General features: G+C 41.9%; 1 protein-coding gene across 1 annotated transcript; it reads right to left on the bottom strand.

The window, feature by feature from the left end:
• Nucleotides 1-865: 865 nt before the first annotated feature.
• LOC308078917 (polyubiquitin-B-like) lies at nt 866-8,506 on the bottom strand (the record flags this gene model as incomplete). Its single annotated transcript, XM_080420258.1, has 4 exons — nt 866-1,026; nt 7,228-7,678; nt 8,023-8,057; nt 8,140-8,506. The coding sequence occupies 4 exons, from the start codon at nt 8,504-8,506 to the stop codon at nt 866-868; spliced, it is 1,014 nt and encodes a 337-aa protein (XP_080276384.1).
• Nucleotides 8,507-10,346: the final 1,840 nt, after the last annotated feature.

Here is a 10,346-nt window from a genome sequence, read left to right as displayed (position 1 = left end):
GTAACAGCAGTAAGCGTGAAAAACAAGTACTGTAGGTAGAGCTTAAAGCAATCTGGGAATCCATTCTGTAAAAAAAAAGAATAAGAAAAAAAAAAGAAAAATATATATATATTTGTTTTCTTCTGCTGTTAGTAGAATCTGTTTTGAGAGATTAAGCAAGAGAGATCCGAATAAAGATTAAATAAAGATTTTAAAATAGACTTAGTCTGACACTAGACTGCAGCTAGGTTTGGCTGAGTTACTGTAATATGTAAATAATATCAATACACCAATGAATACATATTATGAATGTATACATAATATAAATACATGTACGATTCTTCACCAGTGAATATATCCATGAACACATCTATTGAATGGATGTACAGTATGTACAATCAACAGTGAATACGAGACTGATGTACACTACATTGTCAACCAGCCTTCAGCAGTGAGTATCTGGACAATAATACATAGTATATTTCACCAGGATAGTGTCCAGTTTATTGTCCATGTGTACTCACACAGGGACTGTGTGTGTGACTGACTCCGTCCGTCCGTCCGTCCGTGTGTCCATCTGTCTGCGAGCAGCTAATCTCCGGCACCGTTGGCCCAGTCGCTGCGAAACTGTGCACACACACTCCCTGGATGTAATGCCAATTCAGAACCTCTGAACCTCTTCCTTCCTCACATGGGCCTGTTATAGCTCATAGCTCATGTTATAGTTCAAATCATGAATGCATGCACATTCCCACTAGCCCGATGAAGAAATGCCACCCCTTCTCACATTGGCCTATTATAGCGCCACCAGGAGGCCACAATAACCTACCTGACCTGGCGGAGACCTGTGCTCCGAGGAGCACTTTTTCTAGTGTTGATCTTGAGGTCATTGTTGTCCCCCCATCCTACCCACAAAGCTCTCCACCAGGGCTCTGCACTCCTCCTCCTCCTTCTCGTAATCTGTGATGCAGCCGACAATGGAGGAGTAATCTGAGAATGTGTGTAGATGGCACGTACCCGAATTGAAGCGGAAGTCAGAGGTGCAGACTGTAAACAGGAGAGGTGACAGCACGGTTCCTTGGGGAGCGTCGGCTTGATGCTCACCAGGTGGTGAGGTTGTCAGTAATCCAGGCATCCAGACCGCGCGCGGTCCACCTGCATTAGGCCTACTGAGAGTCTGCGAGTGTAAGTAAGTAGGCGGGAGTGGCGGGATGGAGGAAGAGGTGTGAATGGGGGCACTGTAGATATAGAGAGTGGAGACCCAGGCGGCGGCCCGCTGAGCTCAACTTCAGACACACCAGAAGTAGGATTAAAAAAAGAAGAAAGTTACACAAATTGATGTTGAATCTCTTTTTTTAAACCTTTTTGTTCTCTTTGTTGTGTATTTTGTGAAAACGTTTTGTTTTTGTTTTCATTTTACGATTCACTGATGATTAGTATTGTTTCATATTCATATGCAAAATGATCTCACAAATTTACAGATCTGGTTATTGATATTCTTGTGTGGATCCAGGAAGACTATTAAACACTTTGTGGAAACTAATGGGGATCCAAACCTGTTGAAAACCAGCTTATTTACACATGTAACATGGTTAATAATAATGCTTCCTCTTGCCATTCATTGAATGAGAGATGTACTTACGGTATTTTGAATATTTTGTGTGGCTGTCTTTAAGGGAATGACGCACCTTATGTTCTTCCCAGTTGCTCATGCAAGTGAATCAAAGTGGCTGAAGATACATTGAAAAACAGTCCATTGATTGCACTAGTGATTGCTTGTCTATTAACTCAACTGGGAATCCAGGTCCGTGGTGCTTTTCCATGACACAATGCAAGATTACACATGTTACACTCAGTGTTGCCAGATTCTGTGAGAGAAACAAGCAACCAGGTCTAGGAAAACCAGCCCAAAAGAAGCGACTATGGGCCACATGAGCACTTTAACATATACATCAGCTATTTGAAAATAGCAGATCTACAAGCTTACAACGCGTCGCGATGCGACGCGTTGTGAGCTTGTAGATTGGCTATTTTCAAATAAAATCTTGCGGGTAAATTATAATAAGCAGATCTGGCAACCTTGGTTACACTAGTTCCAGGGTCCTCTCAGTGCTTGACGGTTTGTTTCCAGTTTTCCTTTTTATCATGTAGTGTAGCCAGTTATTCTTTCACTTTTTAGCCAATTCCCAAACAAGCACACATTTCTGTGTAGTCTTGCCTCTGCTGTCGCTACTGGCTCACCTGCCAGGCAGTGAGGAGGCCCCACCGCGAGGCAGTAGCCTCCAATATATACCCCCCCACCCGTGACAAAGATTGTCCTCCCCATCTGGCTTCCCTCCCGTGAATATGGCCTTGTGCTCGCGTATGAACCTTTGGCCAAGCCCAGAGGCAAACAAACAAAACACAATTCAGTCTCCAGTGGCGAAAAAAGCGCTACACTGGCTGAATGCTATGCGTGTGGTGATGGTCTATGCCTCATTTGCCCAAGCCAAATAAAAGACAATAACAATGGAGTATCTAATAAAAAAGGGAGGGGGAGGTGTGGAGGCACCTTAAGCATTACATGAGTCTGGTCCAGCGGTGTCCATCTCGCAGCATTACAAGTAATTACAAGAAATACAATTAATAAATAAATGAAACTCACTTAAATCCAGGCCTGCTGGTTTGCCTGGGCCCTATTCCTCGAAAGGTGATCGAGCTAAAGCCTGGCTTTAACCCCTATCCTGGCTTAATTTAGCCAGGATTAGGGCTGAATCGGTTCCATGAAAGCTGAATTATCTTGAAGATTAGTTTAGCCAGTTCACCCTGGCTAAGTTTAGCCATGACCCGATTCCACGAAAGAGAATTGAAGCAAGCCTACCTTAGTTACCGTGGCAATTTAGCTGTGAAGTTAGCCTGGTCAGGAGCAGGCTAACAGCCAAGTTTACTTAATCCAGTGCCTTTGTTCTTCAAGTTTTTTCACAGTTAATTCAACACATGTGTTTGTATATGGACTCATTTGAACGTATGTTTTCTCATGCCAATAAAGCCCTTTGAATTGAATTGAATTGAATGACCCTGCATTCAAATAAAATGAAATAAATACAATAAGATATAATCAAATTAATTATATTACTGAAATAGTGTGTGACCATGAATCATAATTGTTTCACAATGACTCATGTGATATGTCATTGTGACTCTGTTAACACTATAGTTCATATTGTTGTTAGATGTTTGATAATATATTACAGATTTTTTCTAATATTATAAAAAATGTCTGACATACACACATATATATATATATATATATATATATATATATATATATATATATATATATATATATATATATATATATATATATATTTATATATATTTATATATATATATATTATTAGTTACGGGTTTAAAAGAGCCTCTTCACTGAATGTAAGTGAGGAGCATATTTGTTTCGGCCTGGCGAGAGAGTATGTTTTGCCCCCTGTCCGTCCGTCCGTGTGTGTGTGTGTGTGTGTGTGTGTGTGTGTCCGTCCGTGTGTCCGTGTGTCCGTGTGTCCGTCATTCTGTCATTTTGTGTACAGCTAATCTCCGGCACCGTTGGCTTGATCGCAACGAAACTGTGCACACACACTCCCTGGATGCCAGAGCAGAACCTCTGCCCCAAATTTTTCAAATTAACCTTTTATAGCGCCACCAGGAGGCCGCTTTTTGCAAAACACACTTCTTGACAGTACTCCTACAGATTTTATCCAAACATCACGCAAATCAGTACACAGTATCTCTATAGTCATGTGATCAACACGGATCTGTCCAATTTTCCATATTTCATCCTGATTGGCTAAGGTTGGCTTCCAAAGTTTGCAGGATTGCTCCGTTTTCAACAAAATGCCTCAAATCATGAACGCAGCTTGCGATTTCCGTGAGATTTCACACGCACATTCCCACTAGGCCGAGGAAGAAATGCCACTTGAAAATGTTCAAATCAGCCTCATGGTGGCGCTATAAATGGACGATTTATGTTTTTAACTATAACTGCACCGATCTGCATGAAACTTTGCACGCACACTAGAGGCCAAGGAAAAACAACTGACCTGCATTTTTCACATTTGCCTTTCATAGCGCCACCAGGAGGCCGACTTATGTAAAACACATTCTTTGATATTAAGCCTTCAGAATTTATCCAAATTTCACGCACATCGGTACACTTGATCTCTATAGTCATGTGATCACGATGATGTGATCACGATGGATCTTTTAAAATTTTCATATTCCATCCTGATTGGCTAACATTGACATCTAAAGTTTCCAGGAGTGGCCCGTTTTGAACAAAATTCCACAAATCATGAATGCAGCGTCCGATTGCGACACTTTGCACGCACATCGGCACTACATTGAAGAACAAATGCCACCCTTTTAACATTGCCCTATTATAGCGCCACCATGAGGCCACTTTTGCAACACTTTTCTTTTTTATATTACTCCTACAAATTCAAACATCATGCAAATCGGTACACATATAGTCAAGTGATCAAGATGGTTCCATCCAATTTTTCATATTCCATCCTGATTGGCTAATTCCGAACATTGCTGCCCCACAATAACCTACCTGACCTGGCGGAGACCTGTGCTCCAAGGAGCACTTTTTCTAGTTTGAATTATCAATTTGTAGTCAATGGAGAAATATTTTTTTATTTCTTGTCCACCTTTGGAGTTACATCATGATGGCAAGGTAACTACACAACCCAAACCTCTACCAAAGTGGTCTTGCAAATGTGGGGTTATTGCGCGTCAACCACCCCCCCCCCCCCCTCTCCGCGCGTCCCGTCACGGCCCCCGTCGCGGTCACCCCCCCCACCCTGTGCGTCCCGTCGCGGTCATCCCCCGTCCCCGGGCGTCCCGTTGCCCACCCGACCCCCGTCCCGTCCCGTCGCAAACACACACACACACACACACACACACACACACACACACACACACACACACACACACACACACACACACACACACACACACACACACACACACACACACACACACACTCTGTGTGTGCTTGCAATACTTTGCCACGCTTTCTCCCTGGATCTATTTATTGCGGTCGCGTTTCCTTTATTGCTTTATACATTTTACTTCCTTGTATGATTTCATGAGCTGCTGCAGTGCTGCTGTTCAGCCACAGAGAGGAACGCCGCTCTGGTTTTGGACTCCAATGATTGGTCAAGTTCAAGGATTCTGCTATCGACTTTCATGGTCTTTTATAGAAATACGTGAATCATTATCCTGGCTCGACACAGCCTGGCTTGACAAGGTCTAGCTCGACAAAGTCGCTCCTTTTCAGCCTGGCTTGGCGTTCATGGAACCGAATAAACCAGGCTATACGGACCGGACTTTGTCAAGCCTGGATTTGACTTAAGGCCAGGCTTATTTAATTCACCTTTCGAGGTGGATCTGGAAAATCCTTTCTTGATTCCAGTCCAATCAATTCATGGTCTCCTTTCTGACAGAAAATCCTTTCAATTATTTCTGACAATAAATCAATCAAATAAATCAAATAAATAAATACATAAATAAATATTTATATAGCACAAGTCATCAGATGCAACTGCTGAAAAGAAAATAACAGCAGGTCAAAAAATAACATGAGTTCATTAAGACCTGAGGCCGATTCTACAAATGCCTTCTAAATCAGTAGTTCTCCAACTTTTTCTTGTCAAGGACCCCAAAATTGATTTCTGAATTTTCTGAAAAAAGAATGATTCTATATATATAGCGAAATATACACAGGTGCGAAATATACGACACAGATGCTTTCCCGGATTTAATGGGTTAAAACTAAATCTAAATAAAATAATAAAATAATAGTTAATATCAAAAGTAAGTTTAAAATAAACACTAGTTACAAGCCAGTCTAAAAGGTATGTTTTAAATGTTTTTTCTTTTTCTTTTTATATATCTATACTATATTACCCTTATGTACTAGTGGCTAAAAATGGCTTCACCGTTGGTCTTAGACTGGACAACCAGGAGATAACTACCAGAGCACATGGTGATGGCGATCTAGTGGTATACATGTCTTAATAGCATGTCAGACATGTAGTCCGGTGTGATGTCCTCTATATAGCTCATCTCCATAGATTCACATTGTATGTGTTCATAGAGGATGAACAATTTGAGGGAGTGAAGAATGATTTTCTGTTGGCCAGAAGTAAAATTACTGAAAATTTAAAATACTCCAGTAAAGTAAAAATTCCTCAAATTTGTACTTAAGTAGTGCTTAGTTACTTTCCACCACTGGCATTACTTAATTGTTTGGGCCGTGTAATCATTTTAAGTCTTTATAAATCATGTGGAGAATATCACATGAAGCTAGGTAAAAAAAAAGGGGGGGAGACTGGATCCAATAATGATCTGACACCAGTTGCCTGTGATGTCTAATGATCTAATATGACCGTCCATTATGGACGGCTTTGCTCTGAAAGAGTCTAGCTGATGATACCATCTGTGCCAAATTCTGGACACGTTTGGACAATCCGTGTACCATTGATGTCCATTATAAGTGATTAAAAAAAAAGTTAAATATTACAAAAAAGTAGTCAGCATTATGTGAACAGAAATTATGGGATTTGACATTAGCTTAGTGACACTGTGCAAAAGACATTTGGTTCGTTGTTTGGTCAAGCAGCGAGATTAGCTCTGGACAGACACTCAGAGAGAGACTCCTCTTATAGACGGGAAAAGACGGCTATCTCTTTGAACCACACCATACACTGGAGATGGGATCTAATAACGGCGTGGCTTCATGTGGATGTATAGACATCATGTGGCCAGTCTATGACGGAAGTCGTCTATGACATATGACTCCATATGTGGGAAAGGTTTCAGCCCCTATTAGCCGATTAGCAGATTAAGTCATCAGTGCTCAAATCCGGGCAATCCGAGCCCCATTGACTTCCATTATAAAAAAGTTTGTGTAATATTTAAAGTATATAGTGACATTATGCAAACAAAAAATATGTTTCTAATGGCAGAAATGTGGCACTGATCAGTTCGCTGGTTTGCAGGATTAGCTCTGGACAGTAACACAAACACAAACCCTCTTATAGATGGCTAGACTCTTTCAGATCCACATGGTAAAAAGAATACTACAAAATAAAATACATTAAAAATGTATAATTTACTGCCCTCCCCTGAGACGCAGCACAAGGTGGAGGGTGGATTCTTTCTGGATGTTGTAGTCAGAGAGGGTGCGTCCATCTTCCAATTGCTTACCGGCGAAGATCAGTCTCTGCTGGTCAGGGGGAATGCCCTCTTTATCCTGAATCTTCGCCTTTACATTATCAATGGTATCGCTTGGCTCAACTTCCAGGGTGATGGTTTTCCCTGTGAGGGTCTTGACGAAGATCTGCATGCCTCCCCTGAGACGTAGCACAAGGTGGAGGGTGGATTCTTTCTGGATGTTATAATCGGAAAGGGTGCGGCCATCTTCCAGTTGTTTGCCAGCGAAGATCAACCTCTGCTGATCAGGGGGAATGCCTTCCTTATCTTGTATTTTAGCCTTGACATTATCAATGGTATCGCTTGGTTCAACCTCCAGCGTAATTGTCTTACCGGTGAGGGTCTTGACGAAGATCTGCATGCCTCCCCTAAGACGCAGCACAAGGTGGAGGGTGGATTCTTTCTGGATGTTGTAGTCAGAGAGGGTGCGGCCATCTTCCAGTTGCTTGCCAGCGAAGATCAGCCTCTGCTGGTCAGGGGGAATGCCCTCTTTATCCTGTATTTTGGCCTTGACATTCTCAATGGTATCGTTTGCTTCAACTTCCAGGGTGATGGTCTTCCCAGTGAGGGTCTTGACAAAGATCTGCATGCCTCCCCTAAGACGCAGTACCAGGTGGAGGGTGGATTCTTTCTGGATGTTGTAGTCGGAGAGGGTGCGTCCATCTTCCAGTTGCTTGCCAGCGAAAATCAGCCTCTGCTGATCAGGGGGAATGCCTTCCTTGTCCTGTATTTTAGCCTTGACATTGTCAATAGTATCGCTTGGTTCAACCTCCAACGTAATGGTCTTACCGGTGAGGGTTTTGACGAAGATTTGCATGCCTCCCCTGAGACGCAGCACAAGGTGGAGGGTGGATTCTTTCTGGATGTTGTAGTCAGAAAGGGTGCGTCCATCTTCCAGTTGCTTGCCAGCGAAAATCAGCCTCTGCTGATCAGGGGGAATGCCTTCCTTATCTTGTATCTTAGCCTTGACATTGTCAATGGTATCGCTTGGCTCAACCTCCAGCGTAATGGTCTTACCGGTGAGGGTCTTGACGAAGATCTGCATGCCTCCCCTGAGACGCAGCACAAGGTGGAGGGTGGATTCTTTCTGGATGTTATAGTCGGAAAGGGTGCGGCCATCTTCCAGTTGTTTGCCAGCAAAGATCAGCCTCTGCTGATCAGGGGGAATGCCTTCCTTATCTTGTATCTTAGCCTTGACATTCTCAATGGTGTCACTTGCCTCAACCTCTAAGGTGATGGTCTTCCCAGTGAGTGTCTTGACAAATATCTGCATCTTTGCACAATTTGAGTCACTGCTATGAACAGCTGTAGAATGATCAGTAATCTTCTTGCAGAGATTTAAGTGTGTGTCAAATTGTATTTACAAGATGATAATGTGTAGCGGATAATTAACCTTAAACTAATATAGACTTCTGTACTTGAGTGACAGAAGTTATGATTTAGTGCTGGGATAAATGCTTAATATACTGTAGGTTACTAAATTGATGAGCTCATTGCTGACGTCAGCATTGTCTAAATATGGAATTACGGTTCCAGACCACTAGATGTCCACTTAGTTTCATCATTCATTTCAGCCCTCCTCACACCAATGAATTTAGAATATACTGATATGCCCATATATGGAGATCTCTGTATCTGTCAGTGCTTGTCCCCTTTATGCCCATAAACCGAGATCTCTGAATCTATCAGTCCTTGTCCCTTTTATGCCCATATATGGAGATCTCTGTATCTGTTGGTCCTTGTCCCTCTTATTTACATCATGATTTGTGTGCATGGGGATCTCATCTTAAACAAGCTCAGTGCTTAATGAGTCTTCCAGTTTAGTAGACCTTGTATTGTGAATTTGTACTTCCATGTACTGTTGTTCTCATGTCTTACTAAATAAAGTACATCAATCAATCAAACATGCCCATATATGGAGATCCCTGATGTCATCAGTATATGCCCATATATTGGCATGCCCTCTTTTGTGCCCATATAATGGAGCTGACTGATGCGTTTGCGCCTGATGCTATGACAACACGTTGAGGTTAGACAACACACTCCATATTTGGGCGTAGCTGCATTGGGAACTCATTATATGGCTATGGCTGAGTCATGGTGACATCAGAGGTCTGCCGCCAGCCAGCCGGCCGGCCGGCCGGTCCGCCCTTATGTCAATTTTAAGGATGGCACAGTATCTCTTAGATATGGCCACCATCATCTGTTGCTCTATTAAAGTAAAGTTAATCTTCTTCTTTGAAATTGTAGTGAAGTAAAATGACAATTAAAGTAAAGTATAGATCCTAAGAAAAAGTAAAGCAGCAAACTAGTTTTACTGAAGTACTTGCCACCTCAGCTTTGAACTTTTCCTTTACAAATACATCCCCGTTACAAACTGCATGTCTCTGTGTGCCAGTTGTCATACTGTACTGAACCTCGATGTGAAAGAATGAAGGCACAGGGAGATTTTTTCTCTCTACGCTTGGGTGCCTTTATCAATTGCTGCGTTTCCAGCACCAGTCAGTTGTGGACAAGCCTGACATCAAGGAAATTGAAGCTTACAGTGGTTGCACTTTGCAGAGACAATGTAGACGGGAAGCTCGGAGCAAGTAGGATACCACGACATCCCAAAGTGATGAAATCTAACTTCTTACTGCCTCATAGAAATGGACAGTGGGACATGTTTTTTTAGGGATTTAAAGGAATATTTCACTTTCAAATATGTTTGGGGTTATTTTAACGTCTACTCAGGCGTTTGTGAGCACCCCAGACTGTTTTTAAGTTGATTTAATCAGTATTTAGATATTTGATATACACTATTATTTATCAGACCCTTGGTTCTGGTGACTCATAAAATAGCCAATCTGCAAGCTCACAACACGTAGCAGTGCCTCCAAGTAACAGCTTACTAGTTATTAAATATAGCAAGCCATTAATATGCAACAGTTTTATGCAACAAATATCAATAATATATTAAGGCTACTGCTCAGTATAGGCCAATATCTATATAGCCTTTTGGGTCGCACACATGGATGGCAGAGGAACACCACTTTAGATATGATTTACATTTATTATGATAAATGTAGTTATGTACTATAGTGATTATGGTATAGGTGTAAACACATTATGCA

Source organism: Gymnoscopelus braueri, assembly GCF_963280865.1.
Source record: "Gymnoscopelus braueri genome assembly, chromosome: 22".
NCBI classification, from domain to species: Eukaryota; Metazoa; Chordata; class Actinopteri; order Myctophiformes; family Myctophidae; genus Gymnoscopelus; species Gymnoscopelus braueri.
Note: the sequence above shows the minus strand (reverse complement) of the source record. Positions and strands in the feature narration are given on the sequence as shown.